This window comes from Yamadazyma tenuis, chromosome 5, assembly GCF_029203305.1.
Source record: "Yamadazyma tenuis chromosome 5, complete sequence".
Classification (NCBI taxonomy): domain Eukaryota; kingdom Fungi; phylum Ascomycota; class Pichiomycetes; order Serinales; family Debaryomycetaceae; genus Yamadazyma; species Yamadazyma tenuis.
In genome coordinates, this window is record NC_089465.1 from 183,966 (window position 1) to 209,929 (window position 25,964).

At 48.1% G+C, this 25,964-nt stretch overlaps 13 protein-coding genes across 13 annotated transcripts; 7 read left to right on the top strand and 6 right to left on the bottom strand. All coding sequences in view use genetic code 12, as the record gives it.

Annotated features, from left to right (window-relative positions):
• Positions 1-17: 17 nt before the first annotated feature.
• Positions 18-1,268, bottom strand: DPH1 (Diphthamide biosynthesis protein 1; the record flags this gene model as incomplete). The annotated part of the gene is made up of 1 exon (XM_006686637.1): positions 18-1,268. The coding sequence occupies one exon, from the start codon at positions 1,266-1,268 to the stop codon at positions 18-20; it is 1,251 nt and encodes a 416-aa protein (XP_006686700.1).
• Positions 1,269-1,319: 51 nt separating this feature from the next.
• Positions 1,320-2,768, top strand: PSN45_003742 (uncharacterized protein; the record flags this gene model as incomplete). Its single annotated transcript, XM_006686402.1, has 1 exon — positions 1,320-2,768. The coding sequence occupies one exon, from the start codon at positions 1,320-1,322 to the stop codon at positions 2,766-2,768; it is 1,449 nt and encodes a 482-aa protein (XP_006686465.1).
• A 115-nt stretch (positions 2,769-2,883) lies between these two features.
• Positions 2,884-4,122, bottom strand: PSN45_003743 (uncharacterized protein; the record flags this gene model as incomplete). Its single annotated transcript, XM_066158148.1, has 2 exons — positions 2,884-3,384; positions 3,814-4,122. 2 exons carry the CDS (start codon positions 4,120-4,122, stop codon positions 2,884-2,886), a joined length of 810 nt encoding a protein of 269 aa, XP_066014245.1.
• Positions 4,123-5,078: 956 nt separating this feature from the next.
• Positions 5,079-6,893, bottom strand: PSN45_003744 (uncharacterized protein; the record flags this gene model as incomplete). The annotated part of the gene is made up of 1 exon (XM_006686401.1): positions 5,079-6,893. One exon carries the CDS (start codon positions 6,891-6,893, stop codon positions 5,079-5,081), a length of 1,815 nt encoding a protein of 604 aa, XP_006686464.1.
• Positions 6,894-7,004: 111 nt separating this feature from the next.
• Positions 7,005-8,933, top strand: PSN45_003745 (uncharacterized protein; the record flags this gene model as incomplete). Its single annotated transcript, XM_006686400.2, has 1 exon — positions 7,005-8,933. One exon carries the CDS (start codon positions 7,005-7,007, stop codon positions 8,931-8,933), a length of 1,929 nt encoding a protein of 642 aa, XP_006686463.1.
• A 162-nt stretch (positions 8,934-9,095) lies between these two features.
• PTC6 (Protein phosphatase 2C 6) lies at positions 9,096-10,304 on the top strand (the record flags this gene model as incomplete). The annotated part of the gene is made up of 1 exon (XM_006686399.2): positions 9,096-10,304. The coding sequence occupies one exon, from the start codon at positions 9,096-9,098 to the stop codon at positions 10,302-10,304; it is 1,209 nt and encodes a 402-aa protein (XP_006686462.1).
• A 733-nt stretch (positions 10,305-11,037) lies between these two features.
• On the top strand, positions 11,038-11,697 carry PSN45_003747 (uncharacterized protein; the record flags this gene model as incomplete). The annotated part of the gene is made up of 1 exon (XM_066158149.1): positions 11,038-11,697. The coding sequence occupies one exon, from the start codon at positions 11,038-11,040 to the stop codon at positions 11,695-11,697; it is 660 nt and encodes a 219-aa protein (XP_066014246.1).
• Positions 11,698-11,703: 6 nt separating this feature from the next.
• On the bottom strand, positions 11,704-11,976 carry RSM19 (mitochondrial 37S ribosomal protein uS19m; the record flags this gene model as incomplete). Its single annotated transcript, XM_006686635.2, has 1 exon — positions 11,704-11,976. One exon carries the CDS (start codon positions 11,974-11,976, stop codon positions 11,704-11,706), a length of 273 nt encoding a protein of 90 aa, XP_006686698.1.
• Positions 11,977-12,050: 74 nt separating this feature from the next.
• Positions 12,051-13,907, top strand: DBP6 (ATP-dependent RNA helicase dbp6; the record flags this gene model as incomplete). The annotated part of the gene is made up of 1 exon (XM_006686398.2): positions 12,051-13,907. The coding sequence occupies one exon, from the start codon at positions 12,051-12,053 to the stop codon at positions 13,905-13,907; it is 1,857 nt and encodes a 618-aa protein (XP_006686461.2).
• Positions 13,908-14,047: 140 nt separating this feature from the next.
• rhp26 (DNA repair protein rhp26) lies at positions 14,048-17,155 on the top strand (the record flags this gene model as incomplete). Its single annotated transcript, XM_066158150.1, has 1 exon — positions 14,048-17,155. The coding sequence occupies one exon, from the start codon at positions 14,048-14,050 to the stop codon at positions 17,153-17,155; it is 3,108 nt and encodes a 1,035-aa protein (XP_066014247.1).
• Positions 17,156-20,182: 3,027 nt separating this feature from the next.
• Positions 20,183-21,193, top strand: PSN45_003751 (uncharacterized protein; the record flags this gene model as incomplete). Its single annotated transcript, XM_066158151.1, has 2 exons — positions 20,183-21,058; positions 21,155-21,193. 2 exons carry the CDS (start codon positions 20,183-20,185, stop codon positions 21,191-21,193), a joined length of 915 nt encoding a protein of 304 aa, XP_066014248.1.
• A 1,354-nt stretch (positions 21,194-22,547) lies between these two features.
• Positions 22,548-23,021, bottom strand: YET1 (ER 25 kDa transmembrane protein; the record flags this gene model as incomplete). Its single annotated transcript, XM_006686395.2, has 1 exon — positions 22,548-23,021. One exon carries the CDS (start codon positions 23,019-23,021, stop codon positions 22,548-22,550), a length of 474 nt encoding a protein of 157 aa, XP_006686458.2.
• Positions 23,022-23,328: 307 nt separating this feature from the next.
• MNR2 (CorA metal ion transporter) lies at positions 23,329-25,896 on the bottom strand (the record flags this gene model as incomplete). Its single annotated transcript, XM_066158152.1, has 1 exon — positions 23,329-25,896. One exon carries the CDS (start codon positions 25,894-25,896, stop codon positions 23,329-23,331), a length of 2,568 nt encoding a protein of 855 aa, XP_066014249.1.
• Positions 25,897-25,964: the final 68 nt, after the last annotated feature.

Consider the following 25,964-nt stretch of genomic DNA (forward strand, 5'->3'; position numbering starts at 1 on the left):
ATATAAATACTTACCGGCTACGAACGAGCTGGCTGCTTTCCCCGTCCATATCCGTCCAATGCATAATAGTCCATGGGGTAAAAGGTATCCCATTTCTTATCGGCCTCCATCATCACCATTGCTTCGTACGGTGTCAATAATGGCTTGTTGAAGGCATAACCCCAATCAATAGATAACCTAGGACAAGCCACCTGAATAAATGCATCGATGTCGTTGAACATGGCCAATTTCTGCGGAAAGATCTCACTGAGAATAATTCTCACCACCTTATATCCATATTGTACAAGCTTAACTTCCAAGTTTCCCACCGTCACCGGGTTTCCCTGCCGTCCAAGCCCTCCAAGAATGAGACCCACGGTCTTTGCGTTTTTGGCGACGGTGATAGCGTCTTCTCTCACTTGCACCATCTGTTCCTGGTCGTAGTATTCTCGGGTGAACTTTCGTGAATAAGGATCGTACCTAAACGCAGGGATGTCGGGATTGTGTATCATCGAGCTTTCGAGATGGAACCGGCCATCCCCAACATAAACCATACCCTGGATGTGGTTCTTATCGAGTCGTTGAGACGTACATCCTAACACCTCACCTTTGGAGAGTGGTTTTAGTTGAGGAGGAATCAAGTACACCGGGTGCTCTTCGTCATGTTCGAGCTTGGCCTTGACGCTGTGAATAGTAGGATTGAACTGGATGGTACCAAATACCGCCAAGTTGGTTCCAGCAGTAAAGTTTAACTTTATGGTGTTGATCAAGTGTTTCTCATCAATGTGGATAGTGACAAATATGTACAACACTTTGATGCTGGTCACATCGACGGGCACCAAGCATGAGTGAGCATAGTGCACGATAAAGTCGCAATCGAGAGCTTTGGCGGTGTAGTCATCGATGCAACATGCTCCGTAAGTGACATCCCCCATGACCACCGTCTCCACCTCACAAAATTGCTCTAGGATATCTGATATCACCAAGGAATATATCAAAAGACCTTCGGGAAGCTGGAGGGCCACGCGCTTGGCATTGTTCTTACGGATGTTCCACACGGTTTTGTGGATTTCGAAGTTGTAGTTGGATGGGAGTAACTTGATGGCCTGATTGAGGTCCTTGTTGTTCAAGATATCTTCAGGAATCTGGTTCATGACACGGGAGATAACCTTGGAGCGGCTGGTCTTTACCAACGACTTGCCATCGGCAGGAGTCGCTTTCCGCCCCACGAACCGTCTTTTTTCTTTCACTGGTGTAGTGGTAGCCACTTCTTGTGTAGGTTCTACCATCGCTAACCAGAAAAAATCTCATCTCAAGCATCGCGAAAGTTGCAGTCCAAGATGCTTACTCCGTTCTTCACGATATCTCAAAATGATGAGTTTGTGTTTATCGAGGTGAAGATCACACACGTGCGGTTTAATTCCACGACGATAGAGATGACGGTAGATGGTCCGGTGTTCATTTTCTCTCTTCTGCCGTACTACTTGCGTTTGCGGCTTCCTCACAACTGTGTGGATGATGAGCGGTCGCACGCCGAGTTCGACGCCAAAAACGATTGTGTCAACATTAAGATCCCCAAAGAGACAAAAGGGCAGGATTTCCCGGACCTTGATCTCACAGCCAAGCTTTTGGCCCGCACGAACGAGCTTGTGTCGCTGGAAAACATATCTTCCAAGTCATTGATTGAAGAGATGGATGTGGACAACTCCATTACCACCAAAGCTGCCCTCGCGGAGGGCGAGAAGTTCGACTGGGAAGTGTCTCAGCAGGCTCCAGAGTCTCTGGTAGTCTCACCCGCCAACATGTACGGATTCAACAACCAGTACAGCAATATTATAGGAGTTTCGATGTCGAATGGAAACGATATCAACGAGCTTGCGAATCCTGAAAACACTCCAGAATCACAGCGTATCATGGAGCGGTTGATCAAAGAAAACATCAAATTCGATCCCGAGTACTACGCAGCCGACTTTATGATGAGCCAGGACGTTCAACAAGATGAAAAGGATTTTAAGTCGTTAATGGAATGGAAGAACCCAGTATCGCTGAGGTTCTTGAAGTGGTACAAGGCACAACAAGCAAAACCCAAAGAAGCCCAAGAGTCGGTTATGGGGGTCGAGTTCTCGAAGGAACAACAACAGAAGATGCTTGATCTTCCGAAAAAAACCTATTTGATTTCAAGCTCGTACAAGCCCGAACTTTACTTGTTGATAGTTTCGCTTTTGTTTGCATACCACTTCGACTTACGTGAGACCGAAGGAGACCATAACATTGAGAGTGCGTGGACCATCGGTAAGATAGTGCCCCAGTTTGGTGCTTTAGACTCTAAAATTGTTGTAGGTGACTCGGACACCCCGATAAGAGCAACTATTATAACATGTATTCGTCGGAGTCTCTGTTTCCCGCTCCATCGCAACTACGACCTTACGATGAAAGTCTGGAACGATGTGTACTACAATCTTCGTGGAGGCAAACGGCTTGTGGTTGAAAGCTTGTTAGATTTAAAAGAACTCTTTAGATTCCACGATGTTTATTATGTTTATGATCATATTTGGCTCAAGGACTTGGTTGCATGGATACTCAGGGACGAGGTTACAGAGATGTCGTTGAGGTACTTGGCCCACGATGTGAAAAGAGAGATGGAAAAGGTGGATAAGTCTGTTATCACCTTTGAAAAGGTTGATCCTGAGTTCCAAGAACCAGACAGCGACGACGAGGAAGAGACCAATGAAGACGACGAGATGATTACGCTCAGCGTGGCAGAGATCGAGGTGATGTCCCGAGAATGAGATGGTGTACCTGTGTATTATACCCTAGTCTATAAATGTATACCTCTATTTGGGAGTGATGAAGCTGTGTAACTGCTTGAATCTGAGAAGATCAACAGATGTCTTACAGCTATCACTAACGTCCATTCTCCATTGAAACATCCGCCATGTCTGCCACGTCCGTCTCTGGGTCTTCATCATTTTCCGAAATTGCTTGACTCAAATCCACAGACATATTGTCAGCATGAGACTTGTGCCGCTTGTGCCGCAGTTCGGGAGATGTAACGGGCCGCCCCGTCTCAGGTCTCCAGTGCTGGAATTGGATGACATGCTGGAACGACGTCATACTTTCTTGTGACGGTGGTTGCAGCAGACGGGACTGTTTCTGCAACGGCATCGCTGGTGCGGGTTTCACTTGCATGGTACTAGTGCCCAACGGAGACGTTTTATTTGTGGAAACGGAAGCTGAGGACCTTGATCGGGTGTGGGTCGGGGTCAGGCTCTTGGAGGCGGAAGCAGCACGGGCCATTGGTGACCTTTGGGGCGTTTTTTGCTTGTGCTGCTGTTGTTGTTGCTGTTGTTGTTGTTGTTGTTGTTGCTGTTGCTGTTGTTGTTGCTGCTGTTGCTGTTGCTGTAGCTGTTGCTGCTGTATTTGTATTTGTTGCTGTTGGAGCTGCTGGATGCTTTGTGGGTGTAAAAGTACAGATGGCTGCAAATAAGTGGTCTGGAGGTACTTTTGCGGCTGCAGCTGCGTCTGGTAACTGTGGGAGTCAATTTTGCTGAGATCAATACTGCCAGCACTTCTAAGCCGGTTGGCGTCAAGCCGCGACGCCTCTACCGGTAGCGAATAGTGCCGTTGGTGAGGAACTATAGGGGGTTTCCTGCCAGGGAACCGGTACGATGCGGTGGGCGACGAGAGCGCGGCTACCGCCTGGGCCCCCATTTTTGCGGGAGAAAGAGGGCGCCGAGTATACGCCAGAAGCCCCGGAACCGTGGGTCCGGTCCCAGGCGTAGAAGTGGACGATGCGGACCTAGAGGTGGAGCCTGCTCCAAATCTATAGTTCACCGGAAGCAATGCAAAATCCTGACTAGCCGAGCGCGAATGCGAAGCGGTGGCGCCTCCAGCAGAGGTGGCGGTTGTACCGGCAGTGGTGGATGGTGTGGTGGTGAAAGAGTTGGTACCGGCAGCGGTAGCATTTAGCACGGCAGCCGAGTCCTCGTTGTTCGGGTTAACACACATTTGAGGAATTAAATGAGGCGGTACGTTAGCGCCCAAAGCCGTTGTCATGATATTATAGTTCTTAGTGGCCGTATCCAACTTGATCTGCTCCTGCTTTGTTCTCTCCTGTTCGATTTTGAGCCTAACAATCTCCATTATGCCTGGTTCTGAGATGGGAAACGCACTTGGATTTTCCCCGATGATAGATAATATTCCTGACTTCTGGAGAAGGTCCAAGTCAGAACGGGTGAAGGGTGTGGTCTCGAAGTACGAGTGGGCACGTGTGTCGCGTGTGGGGGAGGGAAGCACCGGCACCGGGCGTAGTTTAGGGGTATTTGTGGATGAAGTAGAAGCGGTTTGGGTCTGAAGGAGTTTGGTTGTTTCAGGTTTGGGCGGCAGCGTTGAGCGTCGCTCGGGCTCTGATTGGCCTTGGAACTTGTCGATAAGTGCATGCACACTCATGGATCCAGAAGACATCTGCTGCTAACCATGCAAAGAACCAGTGGTGGTGGTTGTGAAAAAAGGGTCAGATGTTTAATAGCAAAGTTGAGGTGTTTTCAAGTCGCGGCTTTTGAATGCGATGAGAGATCTAGTTTCAGGGTCCGAGAAAAGGGTGTTGGGCGGTACAGTGGCAGCGCTGGCGGTACGGGTGGTGCGAGAGAAGTGGCCAGGTGGTTACGCGCCTTATGTTTGTGCACTTATATTTGTGGATGGAATATGTGCAATTTATTTAGCTCCTACTTTGGAGGTGTTTAAGTTTATGTACAAGTAACAGGAGGTGCGACGTAAGACATGGGAGGGAGAGCAGGGAAAATAACATGACAGCTGGCTTCAGAGAATTACGTGTTGGTCTACCGAGTCGGGTGGCTGCGGCGGGATATTTGATATTATTGGTATGAAACGAGATTTTGCTTGTGACACGTACGACATAAAATAAAAGGTACAAAAAAATAATTGGCTATTACAAGACCAAGAGTGGATAATGCGGTGTAATGTGGCGGTAGCAGGTGCCAATGATCAAATACTGCGTATTGAGTGGTGCCAACAATGGTGCGGAACCTCGCTAGTGCGACGAAGGATGGCGGGAAAACAGGTCCAAAACCTAAAATTGGTCAAAAATCCTCCACCTTCATCACCACCTTTCCGTCATGCTTCCGAAGATCTTTGATATACTGCTTGAAGTTGTTGCGCCAGTCAATGTAGTGGTCTACCTGGAACTTGATCTCGTTCTTCAAAAATAAGTTGAGACCTTCGATGATCCATGGCCGCGTGGTGGTGAGGTTGATTTCATCGTAGTAATTGTATCTAAGAAGGCTATTGGCAATGCCTGACAGCCACTTCAGCAGCCAAGGGTTCAAAATCGATTGCTCTGATGCCTGGGTCGAATAATCGATGAGGGTGTCGATACTATAGCTTGGTTCTTTCAAGGTAAACTTACAGAATGATACTAATCCAGAGGATTGGGACTTGGGTTTCATGAGCTTGATGAAGAACTGGTCTTTGACGTTGGCCTTTAGGAGGGTCAGGAGCTTAGTATCGTCGTCAAGGTTGTCCACCACTGGGAAATTAAGATAGTCGAGTTTCTTGTAGCGAATAGAAGTTTTCTGGAGGTAATGTGAGCCAGTGATATCGACAATCAAGTCAAACTTGTAGTTGTCGATATTGGCAGCCGTGATCTTCTCCTTGCTGTTCTTGAACATGGCCTCAAGAACGTCCACCGCCATAAGGTCTGGTTTCTTGTAATTTATCGGTATCTTTTCACCTGGTAGAACAATATCCTCGTTTTCAAGGTCGTAAGAAACCACTTCAAAGTTCATTTCACCATCCAGAGCTGTGCTACCCTTGAGGTGTCTGACCCATTTTCTCATTTGCTTTAGTCTACTTTCCTTGACTACGAGAACAAGGTTAAGACGTTCAAACTCGTATAAAGACGACGAGAGCATTTGAATAAGAGTATACCCAAGATTGGTATCGGCACCATTGATCATGAGGTTCGGGTACTCTGTCGGCTTCAAGTGCTGAAGTGCCTGTTTAGCTTTACAGTAAAGCACCGGGATAGTAGCGGCCTTGGCCAACGCAGGCAATTCGTCTTCCACACTCAACGCCGTTTTTCGTTTGGGAGCCGTGGCCGGCGTTTGTGACGGCCGAGGTTGGTCATCAGACTCGCTAGATTCGCTCGAATCATCTGAGAAGCCCTTCAATTGGCTGAACTCCAAGTATGGATCGACCTTGGCAAGTTTATCCAAAGTCAAATCATCAAGTTGAACAAGAAAGTCCTTAGTAGGATTCAAAAGCACGGTACTGGAAAAAGCACCTTTTCGGCCCGTAGGACTCAAAATTCCCATCACGTAGTCTCCCTTGGATAACTCCTGTTTGGCAGTGGCACCAATGTCAACCACTTGTCCCACAAACTCGTAGCCTAAACCAACTTTCACATCACTAAGATTAAAGTAGTACTTGTTCAACTTGCTGATATCAAAAGAGTTCAAGCCAGCATACTTGATGCTGACAAGCACATTGTGGCTGGGAATTGGGAGCTCGATCGTTGGATAATTGAAGTTTAGCTCTGTATCTTTGTTGATTACTGAGATGTCCTTAACATGAACCTTCTTCAAATCACCCAAAACTTTATGGGGCTTGACCGGTTTCGGTGGTAATGGCGGTCCTGTTGGCAATGGTTTGGGTGCAGGCTTGTCGAACTTTTGCAAATACAGCAACTCAGGGGGAATTTGGTGGAATGGAATTGAGTTCTTCTTCAGCTCCTCTATTTTCTTGAGGTTTTCGTGGTGCTCTTTCAAGTCCTCTTCCGGCAACGGGGCAAATCCCACCGACTTCCGCTTGGGTTTTTCCGGGGGCGTAGGGGGCAGAGGTGACTGAGGGGCTTCCGTCAGCGAGGACTTGTCTTGTTCTGGTTCCGAGTGATCCATATTTGCAATCAGAATATGTTCAGTGCGCGAAAAACAACCCTCAGATCAAAACCTCAACTGCTCCACAAACATTTGTTTCCGCGCAAAACAAGCACCACTACATATTCATAAATGTGGATTCCCACAGCCATTGGCTATACATTCTCGCTCCTACTAAGTGTGTGGGGCATCCAGTTCTACATCAACGTGTTGAAGCGCCCAATATACTTCCTGGTGCCGGTGGTGTTGGCGGTATTTATCCCCATCTCCATCATTTTCCTTATGCCACTAGATTATGTTCAACATAACGCCAAAGATGCTGTTGCGTGGCTTGACTTGCCAGATGTCGTCATCTTGTACTTGTGGAAGGTCAAATACTGGACAACGTTTTTGTTGACATGGTTGGTGTTACCGTTGCTTCAGGAATTTTATAAATCAGGTCAGCACAAGGGCTATAGCCGACTCAGAGAAGCGCTTCAGAAAAACTTACGTTTCCAATTGACCATTTTGGCGGTGTCGGTGGTGGGTGTGATCTACTTGTCGTTGGAGGTGGGCCTTTCGTTTGGGCACATGAAATCCATGATTATTGCTTTATCACATATTTATCCTTTGGTATTGGCCCTATGGTTAATGGCACATGGACTCGTCAATATACCGCGAGACCAATGGACGTTTGGCAGCGTGGTGGGTAACTTGAACTTTCACTATCTCAAGGTGCCGAAGCTCATCGACGACTTGGAGGATGTGAAAATCGCCTTTAAAGAAGACATTCTCCAAGTGCTTGTGTTGCAGAAGAACTTCACCCACGACTCAGAAGACCTCTTTGTGTTCCGTGACTGGATCTTGGAAATGTACCAAAACATTCCTGAAGACTTGAAGGAGGTCATGGAGCTCCAGTACGTAAGTGAAGCTCCTGCTATTTCTCGCAACCAGTTGACGAGCGGGTTTATGACGAAACTTACTGCCAGATTCAATTCCAACCTCCACAAGTTGGTGGCATACGAGTCAGCTTTCAACACCCTTTATCGTCATGTGATTCTTTATGAAGACTTGTTGACCACGACCAGTGGAAGTCCCCAGTTTCGATTAGACACTGCGTCGGACCTCGTATCACCAAGAACAAAATACCTCCTCCATTGCTACGTCTACCCCGTGCTTAACCGGGCGTGGTCGATTATGCTCTTTGGCGCTGCATTTGTGGTGATCGAGTCGGAGTTGTTTCATTCGACCAAACTCCTGCTCATCAACATGATCTTTACCCGTATCCACCACAATTGGGTGCAATTGGTTGTTTGTTGGTCGGTGTTTTCGCTAATGCTTATATGTGCTATGAACTCGTTGACCAAGTTGAAGGTATTTCTGGTGTATCACTTGGTTCCGCATCAGCTGGATCCGGTGTCGGCATGTTTCTATGCCACATACATCGCTAGATTGACGATTCCCTTGTCGTACAACTTCATAACGCTCTTTGTGCTGCGGAAGTCGATATTCGAGGACTGGTTCGGGAAATCAATCCACCTCACGGGATTATTCAACTTGATGAACAATTGGATCCCACGGCTCATTGTTTTACCGGTGGTGTTAACGGTGTTTAACGTGTACGACAAGTTGAAGCGGCGGCTCGGACTCGCGTCAGATCTTTATGACTCGTTCGGGTTTGACGACGTAGAGGACGTGGAAAACCAGCCTCAGAAGCGCAAAGATTTAATCATAGTGGAGGCCAAGCGTATCATTTCTCGTGAGTATACCAAGAGAATGGCCGGGAATGTACGGCACTTCAACCTCCAACAAGCAGCAGACCTCAACTACAACGTGAACCGGACCCAGTTCACGGCGGCATTATCCAACCGGATCGATGAGCCGTACCACGACGAGGAGTCGCTGGGGCTGGAGCTGATTTGGGGTCGGCTCGGGTCGCAGTGGAGTAACTTAACCCAACAGCTTCCACGATGGCTGGACCGGGGCCTTGGCCGCAGACGTGGCAGCAGCGCCGCCTACGAAGACGAGCCGCTCGACCAGTTCGACTACGACGACGACGCCGACTCACCCATGGTGATCTAGGACGGTGCCGGGGGGTCTGCCCCGCACACCCATACTTAATTTATCAAATAGACGTTAATTTCAGCGCGCGCTCTACAACCCCATCAATAGCACATGAGGCCCTCCACCACTATTAGCACAATTGGACGCCGAAGGCTCTCGTCATCCGTCACGTTCACTCCCATGGACCCCGTGACCCACACGGCAGCCAGCGGCCGCCTACGAGTGTCGCTCCTCAAAAGCCCCACCCATTTCGGCCACTACACATCGCGAGTCAACCGACCCTACAATGAAGACAAATACAGTGCCGGAGTCCTTGAACTCAACGGAGTGCCTGTATTCAACTTCAACATATTCGATGGCCATGGCGGTGATGAGTGCTCGACGTTTCTTCAGGATCACCTTGCACAAGAGATTGAAGATGTCAATACACTTGTGGAGAACCAAAGTGAGCGAGATCAACTCATTCAAAAGTACTGGAAAAACATCGGCGGGTACTGGAAACGGTGGTACCGGCACCGGGCGGACAACTTTGTGCGGATGTCCAACGGCCGGGGCGAGGTGGCTCTCCAAAAGATAGATGCTGGTGATGACTTGGGGGCCCGACTCCCGTTGGGGTTTTTGAGCTGCGACTACAAGTTCTTTGAGACGGACCTGAAGCTGGGTCTGACGTGTACGTCGGTGTACCTCCGTACTCTCTGGGCGGACGAGCGCCCGTTCAAACCAGTGTTTGAAGATTACTACTTCAATCGCAGAACCATTTCCAAGTTGACAATTGCTCATGTGGGCGATACCAAGGCCATTTTGGTCGATAAGCACGGGGAGGCCCACGCGTTGACGCAGGAGCACCATCCATCCAACCCCAATGAGGCGCTGCGGCTCCGCAAGTATGCTGCCAATTTTTTCATGACCGACTCGTTTGGCGAAGAGCGGTTCATTGCGCTTGCCAACACGCGGGCGTTTGGCGATATCGATTTTAAGCAGATGGGCGTGACAGCCGAGCCGGACGTGATCAATGTGGTGATCGGTGACTATGACACGGTGCATTCTCGGCTCACCAAGCAAGAAATCGAAGAATATACGGTGGGCGGAATTGGGGGAGATGAGAGTTTTCTCGTGTTGTGCAGTGACGGGGTAAGCAACGAGATCACCGACCAGGAGACGGCCGACATTATCATGAATACATTCAACATGCGAGGGCATAGTACTGCCACGCCGCAGGGTTGTGCAGAGGAGGTGGTGAAGTTTATTGAGTATATTGGAGGAGACGATAATGCAACTTGCTTAGTGGTGCGGTTGAACGGGTGGGGGAAGTGGGCGGTGAAGGACCGGACGGGGGAGCTTCGGCAGCAGCGGATGGAGGACTCGTTCCGCCGTGGCGATGATCGGTAGGTGTGGGTACGGGTCAAACTTACAGCCAAGTGGTAGACGATGAGAGTGTGGGTGTACGAGTCATACTTACAGCCAAGTGGTAGACTGTGTTAGTAGCGTGTTATGGTACAACCGAATATACTAGAGCATTAATGTGTACCAGTAGAATCTCCTCTGTCAAGTCTTTTTGCAGTCACCTGAAAGCGCGCAGTTAATTTTGATCAACTTTTTGCAGCTATACACCTCGAAGTACTTTCGGTTATCCATTCAATGAGTTTTGAACAGCCCAGCAATATCGAGCCACTGTTTGACCCACGAATTACCATTTATAAACTCGCTCGTGGTGCGACGCCTCCTCCAATAGAGACCTTAACTGTGGCCCAATTCGACTCGATAGGTTATAATCGACGTACCCGTGATGAATTCTACTAGGTGAAAACAAACAAGAGGAAAGCTGCATTTGAAATAGATGCACATGAAAACTATAAAGTTTGTCAGATTGAAAGAGAAATTGAAACTGTTGCCTTTCATCAACATAAAATGACCGATTTTGTGGTAAACTGGAGAGCTATTGCCACAAATAAAAAGCTATCAACTTTGAGCAAAATTTTCCATAGATGGATCCCTACCACCATCTTCACCAGGTTTCAATACAATTAGAGAGTTTGTTGAGCTACCACCAGAAGTGTTGACTGGCTGGTTACAGTTTTACTCAGGTGAAACATTTGAACCTCACAGAAATTTGTCACATGGCATGGGTGTTAATGTTTCCAAAGTTATAGACGATAGAATTCATCGTGATAAGTCGCACATCTCAGGTGTCACTGAAGAAGAAGAATTGAAACCAATCTGGAAAAGAGATGGACGGCTTCCACCTGTACAATTGAAAACCCTCCAGGTCGTCAGAGAATTATCTGGTAAGGATCTTAACAGATGCTTAAAGCACTACGGCATGGATTCCTATCCAAACCGTCTGCTTGGAATCGACATGCTCTTGTCTGAAATCAGAAATACAATCATCTTCATCAGTCAGCAGGTGCTGGATTTGACTATCACTGCAGCCTACTGTGAACATAACCGGTTCGTATCTAGTGAACATGAACCTCTGTGGCTTTTCCCTAGAAACAGTCGGTATACAGATATTCCTGAACCAATCATGATTGGAATTCAGGGTGCCTGTGCCAGGATACTTGAAGTTGCACTTGGTTTCTATGATATTCCCTCTCCTGGGGATAACGAGGTATTATTGGCTACAGGTCTTCTATGCATCCTTATTGTTCAGCAAGAGTATGGGTGTTACAAACAGAGTGTAGAGCGAACTCCTCTTTCACCCTTAGGTGGAAATGGGTCTATAATGTGTGCTGGACATGTATTGGTGTATTTACAGGGATATGGTACAGAGTGGAACTGCTGAACTTGTCTAATTCTTCGAGTACTTGTAGGTAAACTTCTTTCTGGTGGCCACAAACTCACCCAACTTGTTGCCCACCATGTCGTCACTGATTTCCAACTGCACGTACTCCTTTCCGTTGTGTACCTGGAACTTCAAGCCCACGAACTGGGGTATTATGGTACAGCTACGGGCGTTGGTACGGATGGGGGCACCGGTCTTAATTGCCTCGCTGATGGGCAAAGGAACCACGTGAGGCCCCTTCCACGCGGACCGGCCTAGTAATGACAACGATACTCTCATGGTTTGGTGGTGGTGATGTGGATGTTGAAAATTTTCATGGAGGTGCGCGCGCTGTAGGTGCAAAAGTAGATACCATGTTTGCACAGAGGTTTGATCCCAGTGCATTAGCAGGACCGTCTGTGAAGCGGCGGTTGAGTGGCAGTGACTCTGAAGATAGCAGTGATGATGGGAGTGCAGCTTATGGCTCGGGAACTGGTCTGGTCGCTGCGCTGGTGGAGAGTGACCATAGCGATGCCCTGATGAGCAGCAGCAGCTCCGACAATGAAGACGATTCCAGTGAACTGCTGGACGATGAGAGCAGTTTGTCGTCAGAAAGCGAGTCTGAGCACGATGAAGAACACGCACCTGTTGAAAGTGTACCGCCCAAGGAGCCTGAGTCCCCTGATAATATGGCTGTGGATGAAGACTATCTCACCAAGCACCAGAACGTATTCAGCAAATTCAAGAGATCAGCCATAGAACAACCGGCAGAAGAGGCCCCCGAGGCTAGTGATGAGGATGTTCAGGACATTGGTCCCCTTCCCCAACCTACGTTGCCTCGGGACTACAGACTCAAAATCACCCAGTCCAATCATCTCGATTGGCTCTCCAAACCCATATACTCAAAACCAGAACACACGTGGCCGTTCGAGACATTTGACTTATCCGACACCATGAAGTCCAACCTCGCTACCGGTGGGTTTATTGACGCTTTCTCGGTTCAAGTGACTGTGCTAGAAATGATGTTAAAAGACACCAAGGAAAACAAACTCAAGCCAGACTCAAATGGTGATATTCTTGTCAATGCCAGCACTGGGTCCGGAAAAACGTTGGCATACCTGATCCCCATCATCGAGAGTTTGTGTACACGGGTGGTGCCGCGGGTACGGGCCATTATTCTTGTTCCCACCAAGCCTTTGGTGAGCCAAGTCAAACAAACACTTTTGCAACTTCTGAAAGGAACAAGTTTGTACGTGATGAACCTCCGGAACGACATTTCGATACGAGAGGAGGCAGAGAAGCTCACGGGGAACCCTCCCGATATCATTGTGTCGACTCCGGGCCGGTTAGTGGAGCATGTGACGGGAAACTCCATTGATTTAAATAGCTTGCGATACTTGGTTATTGACGAAGCCGACAGGTTATTAGGTCAATCGTTCCAAAACTGGAGCCGTGTATTGGTGGAGCGTCTTGAAGCCAAACAACTGTCGATGGTGGAGCTGTGGAAGTTAAGGGTGCAAAAACTAGTGTTTTCAGCGACGTTAACAACCGATGCAGGTAAATTGGCAATGCTTCATTTCTACAAACCCCGGTTGGTGATAGTCAATGACGAAGAAAAGCTTGTGAACGAGATGTTTTCGACGCCCCGGACGTTGAGCGAGTTCACGCTCCAGTTTAGCAGTAATAAGAGTTCCTTGAAACCATTAATATTGGCAAAATTCTTGATGAAAAGCAACAAATTGTCAAACGTTTTGGTGTTCACAAAGTCCAATGAGGCGTCTATCCGGTTGTCCAAATTGCTCTCACTCGTGTTTGATGGGTTTGGGGTTTCGATGGTGGTGGAGTATCTCAATTCCACCAATAATTCCACCATGGCCAGAAAGAAGCTCTTAATGGCCTTTGATCTGGGTCAAGTGAATGTGTTGGTGGTTACGGACTTGATTGCAAGAGGGATCGATGTTTTGAGTATCACTGATGTGGTAAACTACGATATGCCCAATTCTTCAAGAGAGTATGTACATCGGGTAGGAAGAACTGCGAGAGCCAACAATGATGGAAGAGCTTATAATTTTGTTTTTGGAAAGGGAGAGATGAGGTGGATGAGCCGATTGTTGAGAGATGTGAGTCGAAGCCGAGAGGTTGAAATGGTTGAGGAGATGTTTTTGGATGAGGGTGATGAGGAGGTGTATAGGAAGTGTTTGGGAGAGTTGCAAAACATTGTTGAGAGATGACAGTAAGAAAATCCTACAGGTGAGACTGCTGCTAGATTGTGGATAGTTAATAGATAAGCATAGTTAAGCATTACAAAGCATATTATGGCCTGGTAGATTGTGTCTAGATTGCTGCAAACGCGCATAAAAAAGTCATCACCATGAGTGAACTCGAATCCCTAGGAGTACAGATCGTGGACCAGGATGACCTTGAGACGTCCATCACCAAGAAGGCCAACGAGGTACTTCTTGCCAAAGACAAGCAGTTGGAGCAAAAACGGTTGGAAAAAACCATGGCAGATGCCGAAAAAGTCCACAAAAAGATCGGTATACTCGAACGAAGACTTGCGGACCCCCGTACAAAAATCTCCCACCGCAAGCAGATCCGCCAGGAAATTGACTGGTTCACCTTGAATGAACTAGTACCATTACAGGAAGACTTGAAGGAGATCGAAGGACGGTTGGCCGAAAGCTCCAAGCAGCTTGAAGAAATGGAGACCAACATCACCAAACCATTGGATAATGACCGGCTACCGGACGAAACGGAGCGGGACTACTTGGTGAGGATTGGGAAGATCACGGCGTTCGGGAACCAGACGGCGTTTGAGGAAGATGGTGGGGAGAGAAGTCATGTTCATTTGCGGCAGCCGGGAGTTGGTCCAGCAGTGGGCCCAGTGGAGCCACGGGACGTCGACACCAGCGAATCATTGGAAGCGGTGGCCCGTACGGACGATCTTGAGGATCTCATCGACGACACGGACTTCACTTACAAAGACGAGGAAATAGAAGCCATCGAAGAAGACGAAATCCACCCCACGGCTGAAATGGAGGAAAAAAACATTGACGACGGAGACGAGAGAATCTACAAGCGTCGGTACGCCGCGTGGGTCGCCCGACGGCTGGCGATGAGGGCGGCGGCGGGTGTAGAGTCCGAGCTGGACTCACCCGAATGGACCAAACCGCACCCCACCATCCCAGACTCCAAACTAGACGACCGGTTCAAGCTCCCCGGTGACATTCACCCGTCGCTTTTTGACTATCAGAAAACATGTGTACAGTGGCTATGGGAGCTTTACAACCAGAAGACTGGGGGAATCATTGGAGACGAGATGGGTCTTGGAAAGACCATTCAGGTAATTAGTTTTATTGCCGGACTCCACTACTCAGGGCTTCTTGAAAAACCGGTGTTAATAGTGGTGCCAGCAACCGTATTGAACCAGTGGGTCAACGAGTTTCACAAGTGGTGGCCCGCTCTACGGTGTGTGATTCTTCATAGCATTGGGTCTGGTATGGGCCAGAAAATCGATGAAAACAAGTTGGAGCAGTTTCTCCAGCAGGAAGAAGGCGCCACCGGCAAGGTATTCAAGGGGGTCAGGACCCAGATCAACGCCCAGCAAGTGGTCAACTCGGTGATGGAGTCGGGACATGTACTTATCACCACCTACGTGGGTTTGCGCATATATTCCAAACACCTTTTGACCAAAAGCTGGGGCTACTGCGTGTTGGACGAAGGCCACAAGATCCGGAACCCAAACCTGGAGATCTCCTTGCTCTGTAAACGGGTCAAGACCGCCAACAGAATCATTTTGAGTGGAACCCCCATCCAGAATAACCTCATTGAGTTGTGGTCGTTGTTTGACTTTGTGTTTCCCGGCCGCTTGGGAACCCTCCCGGTGTTTGAACAGCAGTTTTCCCTCCCCATCAACATGGGAGGCTACGCCAACGCCTCGAATCTCCAGGTTCAGACTAGCTACAAGTGTGCCACGATTCTCCGGGACTTGATCTCACCGTATCTTCTTCGGCGACTCAAACACGATGTGGCTCGGGACTTGCCCAAAAAGGAGGAAATGGTGTTGTTTGTCAAGTTGACCCATTACCAGCAGCAGATGTATGAAAGCTTTTTGGAAAGTGAAGACCTTCGTGCCATCATGAAGGGTAAGCGCAATATGCTTATGGGGGTCGACGTGCTCCGGAAGATTTGTAACCACCCAGACTTGGTCAATGGCAACAAGCTGAGTGAAGACTATGGTAACAGCAAGAGGAGTGGGAAGATGGAGGTTACCCGTAAGTTGATACAGCTTTGGGCACTTCACAACCACAAGATGTTGATCTTCTGTCAGACCCGGCAGATGTTGGACATTCTCGAACGGTTCTTGCACCGCATCACCAAAATTGATGGAAACAACATGGAGACGGGCGAGCCGTTTGAGTATTTGCGAATGGATGGCACCACGCCCATCGGAAAAAGACAGTACCTTGTCGACAGATTCAACACCGATCCGAAGATATCGGTGTTTCTCTTGACAACCAAGGTCGGTGGTCTAGGAATTAACTTGACGGGGGCAGACCGAATAATCATCTACGATCCGGATTGGAATCCTTCCACCGACATGCAAGCACGAGAGAGGGCGTGGAGGTTAGGCCAGAAGAGAGACATTGTGATTTACCGGCTTATGATCACGGGGTCTATCGAAGAAAAAATCTACCATCGGCAGATCTTCAAGACGTTTTTGACCAACAAGATCTTGAAGGATCCAAAGCAGCGACGGTTTTTCAAAATGAATGATCTTCATGACTTGTTTTCTCTCGGGGACCAAGATGACAGCGAGCAAACGTCCAATTCGAGTCGGCTGGTGATTAAGAAACAGGCGAAAACTGACGACGATTTCGTCAAGGTGGCCAAAATTATGGGCGTGAGCCGGTTGGACTCGTTTGAAGAGGGTGAACACAAAGACGACGAGGAGCAGATCATGGAAGGAATCTTCCAAAATCCCAATGTTCACAGCCGAGTGCAGCATGATGATGTTCTTGATGACAAAAACAACGACGGGGTGGAAAAAGAAGTCAACAAGATAGTGGACCAAAGCGTCAAGATGCTCAACGAATCTCGTAAAGCTACACGAAGAAACCGAGTAGGGGTACCAACCTGGACTGGCAAATTTGGTACAGCTGGCAAGTCCAAGAGAGGCCCAGAATCCCCAAGGGCTCCAAAGGCATTATCTTCCAGCACCATTTTGGAAAACATCAAAAAAAAGAAAAAGCCGGATATGGTCCTGGAGCGGCCAGACTTGCTTGCTGAATTGGTGGAAGTGTTGGAGCGCAATGGTCGTATGAGCCTGAACAAGATTCTTATAGCTTTGAAGAATAGGGTTGATGTCAAGAATACGCGAGACATCTTACTAGTCAAGTCGATGCTTCGAAAAATCTGCCATTGGAATGCGGTAGACAAGGTGTGGGAACTTATGGATGAGTATGTCAGTAAGCAATAGTGAGAGTATGGGAATCTGAGAGTCTAGGACCTTACGTGGGGTACTTTTGGAGTATGCAGCATTCGGATATGCGTACCACAGGTGGCGGTACACAGTGTGCATCTAAACAACAGCTGCGTTTGACGAAAACGGAAGAAGGTGTACCTGATAAGCAGGTGGGAGGTGGGAGACAGCCTCATAAGTGCAAACCTCGTCAGGAAGGGCCAACTACATGTCATCGGGCACAATCCTTATCACATGCTTTGCATCTACGATGGCTAACATGTACGCCTGCGTACGGCAGGAAACTAATGAATTTCAACAGTTGTATTACGAATTCGAACTCTCGTAGCTTGAAACCACTTGATGCAAAAGCCTACCAATGCCCGGATAAATAGGAGAAATAGACAAATCAGATGTAATTATAAGAAAGAGTGCTCACCGAACCCTGCGCAGTATTGAATAGGGGTGCCGGGTAACACGCCAAAACATCACGTCATCCATGCGTTTTAGGTGCTGATTTTGATTAGAATGTTGACTAGTCGGGCTCACCCTGGCAACGCAAAAATCCATACTGCAGTTAAACGTGCCGTCCTGCGAAAGCCGCAAATATCTCGGGATTTTGGGCTCATCGGAGTTGGCGTGTTCTAAATATCCCATAATATCGGAGATATAATGTAAAAGCCCTCACACTAGTTGTTTACAATATTATTGTTATGTACCCAGGGTTTCTGTATCTGGCCCCTAAAAGAAAAAATACAATTGGTTATAGCGCTGAACAGCGCACCTCTACCAAAATCGAGACAAACACAGAACAAATAGGCGGCTGCAACAGTGCCCCAGCCCCGCGGGCTTATATTCCAACAAAAATCTAGTGATCGGTGTTCCGTATAATCCAGATAAGGTTTTTGTTGTGATTGTCATCTACCGCAATAGGATATTTTTATTTTTTTCCGTAGGTTAACTCCTCCATATAAAGCCGATCTGCGTAGTAAACTTGATCGCCCACGCTTTACATGGCATAACCGCTGCAAAAACCTCCAGCCTATTGCATCGCCGGTATCCTAACCGGGAGAAAAGGTTGTCAGAGGGATTTCGCGGGGCCGTGGATTGATAAATGGATTGTCTGCTGGTCCGGTGGTCAGGTGGTCCGGTGGGCCTAGGAATTCCCCTATCTGGCCAACGTAGCGCGCACTCCGCATTCTCATCGATGCTTCTGAGGTTCAAGTTCGTCGATAGGTGCCCCAAGCCTACCGTTGACACCGGCTGCACATTCTGCCGACCTGCTCTCCCATTACCCATAAAGCAGGGACCTCTTCACAACACGGCGGCGCTGCCTTGGAAACACGTTCTAATTCTCAGTCACGGCTACCGCACTATTTTTGATGTACCTTCCAACATTTATAACGTCCCTGGTACTGCTCAGAAACTCCGCCAATTGGGCAGCTCTAGGTCACCCGACTTCCCTGTACTTATAAGTCACGTATTCTTCTCCAACTACCGCGAGGTGCCTTCAAAGCCCGAAAATGAGGTGGTTTACTTATACCCAGACAATTTGAGGATAGAATTTGATAGACGTCATTTACAACAGTTCAACGACAAATATTTATTGCCGGCAAACCATCAACCTGCACAACCAGTTTACAATCCGTTTCAGAAGCCGGTGCCGACGGTTCCTCACTCTGCAAAAGTGGATCTGGATCTGGAACCTGTGGACATTGACACTCCTAAACTGTCACTTAACTCTCATGACACCCAATCAGTATTCTCCGAGTCACCGATCGATTCGTCGGTATTTCTTGTGTGTGGCCACAACACCCGAGATGAACGGTGTGGTATTCTAGCACCTCCTATAGTGGAGGAGTTGCAAAAGGTCGGCAAAGAAACCGACATTTTCGGCTATATCACCCATGTAGGTGGACACGCATACGCAGGTAACATGATTATCTACCCGGAAGGTATCTGGTATGGCCGTATAGTTCCAGAACATGTCCAGGGAGTAGTTGAGGCGTATGGCATGGGTCATGTTATTCGCGATCTTTACCGGGGGCCTGTTTAGCCGGGAAATTAAAAAGACTGGGCCCGCTTTACTGTCGGCGGGGACTTTGAGCATCTGCCTGAGAGCCGCTCCAGGAAACATCTACGCGTCAATATGTCCTGCCCCGGATCTGGATCATACACCTAATGCAGGCTCAAAAATAAAATAAATATTGCTGCTGAGTTCTACAGAATATAGATTTAATAAAAGATCCTTTAGATCTTCATAGATATATGAATATGCTGCAAGGTAGACAAAGTTCGTCTGCGAGCCTTTATACCTTGCCGCAATCTTTGGCTTATAGGTGATAGTAGTGAGTTTGAAATTAGGATCCTTCCTGCAAAAGGAATTTCAACTTAACAATAAGGACAACCATATATATGCCCGAACCTGCATGTGTACCCAAGTCTTCTAAATAATTTTTATGCGGGAATTGCATGAAGTATTAGGCGCTTTATGCATGAATTTCTCATTAATTTGAAAACTTTGCCAATTTTTATTGTTTTATAAGGCCAATTTTCCTTTTTTTTTTATATTTTTATTTTATTTTTGATTCTCGCAACGAAAATTTTTACTCACGCTGGAACAAAAGGATTATAAACAACAGAATTCTATTTTTTTCCTCTTCTTCTTCTTCCTTCCAGTATTTCTACTTGTTTTCCAACTAGTGCAATTTTACTTCAAACGACGTGCTCAATTGTCGTGTGTTGTGGTTCTTCCCAGTGACGTCTTTTAAATTTGTTAGGTTTCCTCGGTTTCCTCCGCCGCCGTTAAGATACATCACCGATTAACATCTTTTAACAACATAATAATCGCTTCGAATTCCTATTTCCCGCTACAGTCTGCCAATGTCGAGTCTTGATCCCCACGATGACCGGGCGACCAATGGCGTCCGCCCACCCATTCCTTCGTCGTCTTTATCATCTGCAATTGCCAATGGTCTGTCTACCGCCAACACCACGGCCCTGGGACTTCATCAACTGCCAGGTAATTCCATACCTTCACTAAACATGCCTCCCAACCCTCCGTACGGCCACCAATTGCCCCAGCAGTATCGCTACTATAACGACCAATATCAATACTATAACCAGCAGCAAAACTACCCGTACTTTATGTACAACCAGCAACAGAATTATCCTTATAATTACTACCAAAACCCCCAGGGCCAGCAGCCACCGCCAGCGACCGCCCCCGTACCTGCCCAGCTGTCAAATGGCCAGCCCCAGGTGCTCCCACAGGCCACCGAGCTGTCGTCCTCGTCGGTGGGCCAATACCAACCTCCTGGAATCCGTCCTCGAGTAACCACCACCATGTGGGAAGATGAAAAAACTTTATGCTACCAGGTCGACGCAAACAACGTGTCGGTTGTGCGCCGGGCTGATAACAACATGATTAATGGTACTAAATTGTTGAATGTTGCTCAGATGACTAGAGGCCGCAGAGATGGGATCTTAAAGCTGGAAAAAGTCCGACATGTGGTGAAAATCGGCTCCATGCACTTGAAAGGTGTGTGGATCCCGTTTGAACGGGCGCTTGCCATGGCCCAGAGGGAAGGAATTGTCGATTTGTTGTATCCGTTGTTTGTGCGGGATATCAAGAGAGTGATCCAAACTGGAATTAGTCCTGCCAAAAACCCTGGCTACTACGACGGTCTTTCGGCACAATCGGCTCTGTCTCCCCAGCAGCAGCAACCACAACCCCAGCCCCAGCCCCAGCAACCTCCACCTCAACTATCTCAACAACCACCTCAACAACCACCTCAACAACCACCTCCACAAACCCAACTCCAACAACCACAACAACCACAGACCCAGCCCCAGCAACCACAGCAATCACAGCAGCAATCGGGTCTGTACGACCCACAGGCTCCTCAGCAGCCTGGCTCGGTGTATGGGTATCAACAATACTATCCCACCTCTGGTCAATATTATCCCTACAATGGCTACTCCTATAATAATCAGTACCCTCCGTATCAGTACCAGGTGAAACCCAAGGATGAGAAAGATGAGAAGAAGGAGTAGATGGTGGTGGGTATCTTGTCAACATCATCGAACAAAGAATCAGCTGGACACACGATTTTAGCCTAATCCGCTTAACTCGTCAAGCCAAAACACCGGTGATCCTGACGAAGTTCTAACCCATACGCCCACCTATCGACAGCTCGCTACATTTCCGTCATGATGGTGTAAGCAACCCCAACAAGAATGCCAAACCCTAAGCATTGATCTCAGGCGTATCTAGGTCTATTTCCAAGATGGCCGAAGCGGGAGTTACTTCCCCAGTGCACAAAGAGCTGACGGCACATCATCGCTCATGGGGCTCTTAAGGTCTATGTTTGTGCTGTTTCCCGTTGCCGTTGCCATTGCCGGTAGGCAAAAGCATCCATTCAATTCCCTATATGTATTTCTACAGATTAAAATATGTATTATAATTTTCGACCCTGCAATAGAATATGCAAATGCAAGATGCACGCATTAACGCGCTAACTCGTAAGTGACGAAAATTCTCAATCGGGTTTGCAGAGCAAATTAGTTGGGTAATTTTAGAGCCATGCTTGCCCTTCGGGCCCGGCCCAAAGATCAACATCACGAAAAGGCGTCGGAATATAATATAAATTACATTCATCGGCAGCTTCTTCTTCCCGATATGGAACCGCTCGAGATGGAACCACTTGACGCCCCAGCAACAAGCCTTGAGCCCCGAGCCCGAGCCCCGATTCTTTGCTTAGGTAGGCACCGCCATGCGTTCGATGTCCGTAACATGTGAAGGGTTTTTAATTGTAAATGCGGTAAGGTCGTAACTCCTAATCTAATACATCATCGTTTGACAAACTGAATTTCACCTGATTATCCACCTGACATTGCTTAGGTTTGCTAAGGGCGTCAGGGCTACAGAGATGGAAGGTTTAGCCGAATCGCCAGATGTGCGCCTCGAGCAGTTGTTGGCGATCATCGCGACTGGGCTGCAGTCTACTTGGAACCTGCGCCTACGGTAGCAGCTACCAGCTACCACCGGTACCGGCCCCTTAGTCAGATCGGCGTCATGTGCTTTGACATCCCCCCCTAGGATCAACCAAGCCAAACCCATCAAGATTAGCGGTACAATTTTTGGCTACTGCATTGTTTTGTACATGAAATTTGTTCGGAGGTGCTGCTACGGAGAACGTGCCTTGGCATGGCTTCAAACGGTTTCCACGAATGTATATATACGAGAACCTTATATATGTGCCCAAGCAGGTTACGATTTCAATACACTACCTAACCTTAATTTAGGATATAGGCCAGAATCTTCCATGAACACAAATAGTACACTTTGTTTCAGTGCCGAAAAACCTTAACCTTATTATGCACTAGGTCGCACTGGAGAATGTTCCCCTTACGTCGACGTTTCAAGTTCTGCTTTAACTTTGGCAATCTCTTGATCTTTCACGGTGAGAAGTTGCTTGTATTTGGCTTCTTCTTCCTGCTCGGATCCAAATTTCTGCGTAAGGTTGGTGGCCCGTAACCTGTCTTCCTTGAGCACCAACTTCTTGAGAATAGTGCCCACCGTGTAAATGGCCAATTCCAAGTATAACACCGCACCGCTGATATAAAGGTTTCTCTGGGAGTAAAATTTAGAAGCCAATTGTTCATTGGTCAAACCAACAGGGCCACCGGGTATGTTAGACATCGTAAAATACGGGGTTTTCATGTAGTCGAGTTTCTGTAGACGCTGTAAGCAGTCGGCGAACTGCATGGCCAAAATCAATGAATAGAACCCGACACCAATCTTGAAGTTGCTCAGGCTGCGCAAAACATCAATCAATGAAACGATCCGGCGGCGGAACACATGGGGGAGGGGTAATACCATTACAAAGAGTATGGCCATCTGTACGCACAAAGACGTGAAAACTAGGGTCATTTGGATGCTCATAGTGTGAATTGAGGGATGTAACAAGAGGAGCAGTGATGACAAGTTTTTTGTTCGCGATTTGATTTCAGTCGCACTCGGTTGCTGCAAACTAAAAGTAGAAGCCTACTAAATGAAACGTTCGGGATTTTAGACGGTGTATCCCAAATCGGAACGCAAGCTTTGTGTCGATATCTATTTCTATTAAATGAGCGGACGGCACTGAATATAAACGTTGGAGTCTTGCCTCTTGACCCTAACCCTAACCCTACAACTCAAATGCCCTCTTGGCATAGTTGTACGCAAACACCGAAAACATGAACATTCCCCCAATGATCGACCAAAACCACGTCAATCCATCATACCCCTGTCCTGGAACCAAACAATTCATCCCCCATAATCCCGTCACCACATTTATTGGCAACACAATCGTACCCAAAATCGTGATCTTTCCCAACACGTTATTGGTATCATTATTAACCTTTGTCATGTCTATATTGATTTGAGCAAGATAGTTGGAATGGAACCGGGCCAAGAGCTTCTCATAGTGGTTAAGTGACTGAACCATCGTGATGATATGATCCTGGATGTCTCCTGAGTACATCAGAATCTCCAGCTTGGACTCCTGGGCTCCGGGACGACGGGACGAGTCTACTTCATTCAACCGCTTGGTGAACCCTTTGATAACGTCGGCTTTGGATCCAAGTAATCGCAACAACGACATTACTCGCTTTCGACACTCTCCAATACGCCGTAACATGTCACCTTTACGCTTCCACGCAACGACCCGTGAGCCAGAAGACTTGGTCCGCGAGCCAGACGTGGTAGTACGGGACTTGGTCCTGGATCGTTCCAACCCCATCCCACTTTTGTCAACCGTGCTTTTGGTACGAGTACGCTTCACAAACACATTGGGCGGCCGGGATTCTTCATCATCATCCAGGTCCAGGTCCGAGTCCGAATCGCTGTCTCCCGCATGCATCCGCAAAATGGCTTCTTCAATGGCATTGACTTCGTCTTCAATGCTCTCTATCATAGGAGCAAACGAGTCGGTGATATCGTCAATCAACGCATACGAGATCCAATCAGACGAAACTGTCAAGAAGTCTTTTAACAACCGTGCTCTACGCCTGACATTTATGGGGTGAGGCGTTGGAGAAAAGTGAAACGTTATTACTGCATGTCTGAACACAATGATGTACATAGACAACGGCGAGAGTTCTCCTTCACGAATCTTCTTGCCAGTCGATTTGTTCGAGCTTGACAGTCTGGTGGCCAAGCCGATATTTCCGCTACTGCCATGGATCTGGCGCAAAATCCGTTTCATGATCCCGTTGTTGTCGCGTTCGTGAAGCTCTTGAAGCTTGCTTAACTTCTTTTCCTTCTCCTTGGACCGTTGCTTACGCCGTTCGTACACGATATCGAACGACATGAAACTCACAAAGTAGTATGACTTGAACAACTCGACCTTCTCGCGAGCCTCGCCGAGAAATATATCTTCGGTAGTCAATGGGTGGATGCCAAACGTTTTGGAAAGCACCTTCATTTCCTCTTCGGTGGGGTCAAGCACATCTAGCCAGAACGGAGTGACACTGTCACCCGACACTGACTCCGACACAGTGCCGGTGCCAGGTGTCTGGCTCACCGTTTCACCATTGCCATGACCATTCGCAGCTGCGATGCGAGCTTGGGCCATTCCAGGAGCCGAAGTCGATAAGGCCACTGTCGGTACTGGTGCCGGGGCGGGTGACAGAACCCCCAGCACGGTGGGCGTGTGGTTCTGTACCACCGGAGTTTGGCTGCCGGTGCGTGGAATATCAAGTCCACTGTAATGTAGTGGCAGGAAAAGGTCTTTAAGGTCCAAATTACCATTAGTGACCTCTTCTCTCAGGTCTTCATCCCGCCACTTCTGCGACAAATTGGGCTGTTCTGTCACCTTCATGCTCTTCTCGTTCACCAACAACTCGCTGAGGGTCGGAGCATGGATGGTGTTGGGTAAATCATCTCTAAAATATGTGAACCGACACACTCCAGGACGTCGAGTGCCGGGAAGTTGGGCCACCTCGTCCGGACGTATCGGCGTTGGAGTCACCTGGAATGGCCGACGGCTCTCGCCAAGCTCGTCATCCTCTACGCGGCCAGGGGACAGCTTTAAGCGGAAATTTACATGCTCACTGTGGGTATCGGTGGGTGATACTTCCTGGTCGGGTTCACGATGGTGGTCTTCAAGCAGCAGCTTCTCCTCGGAGATGAAGTCCTTCAAGACCTTTAAGTCGGGCCACGTTGCGGCAGCCGTCTCGTTGATGTCGTCATAGTAATCTGGAAAACACACATCGTCAAGCGAGGTGGAGTCACCCAGATGTTCACTAGGCGGGTTACTCTCACCAAACTCCATCGAGTTGATGCTACCATTGTCGTAGGTATTGGGGTCGTCGTGGTATGCGTGGTACATGGGCTGGGCTGGGGTCTGGAGGTAGTTAGACTGGTCTCTGGTGTATTTATCCATATCAATAGCAATGGATCTGAAAGTCTTGGGGCTGGTTCCAGCTACAGCGACAGGTTGGTTGCCATGGGTCCAAGTCCTAAGATTCCTGTCGGTGAGCGGTGTTGCCGCTTCAGTATACGAGCTGAAGGGAGCTTTCTGACCGATTATCAGAGAGTTTCTCCGTCTGGCGCGAGACGGCGACGAATGGAGATGGGCCAAGTCATTGTGAAGACGGTGATCAATAAATGCCCCTGAGTAGTCAGTGTCCTTGTTTGTGGACGATGTGGTGGATGCGTCGTCGTTCTTGTCATACTCATCCCCATATGGGTTTCGTTGTTTGTGAGATCCCATAGTTTGAGTTGTGATTAGTGTTTGCTGCGAACGGCGCACAAGATATTGTGATCTTGTGCGCGAGAAAA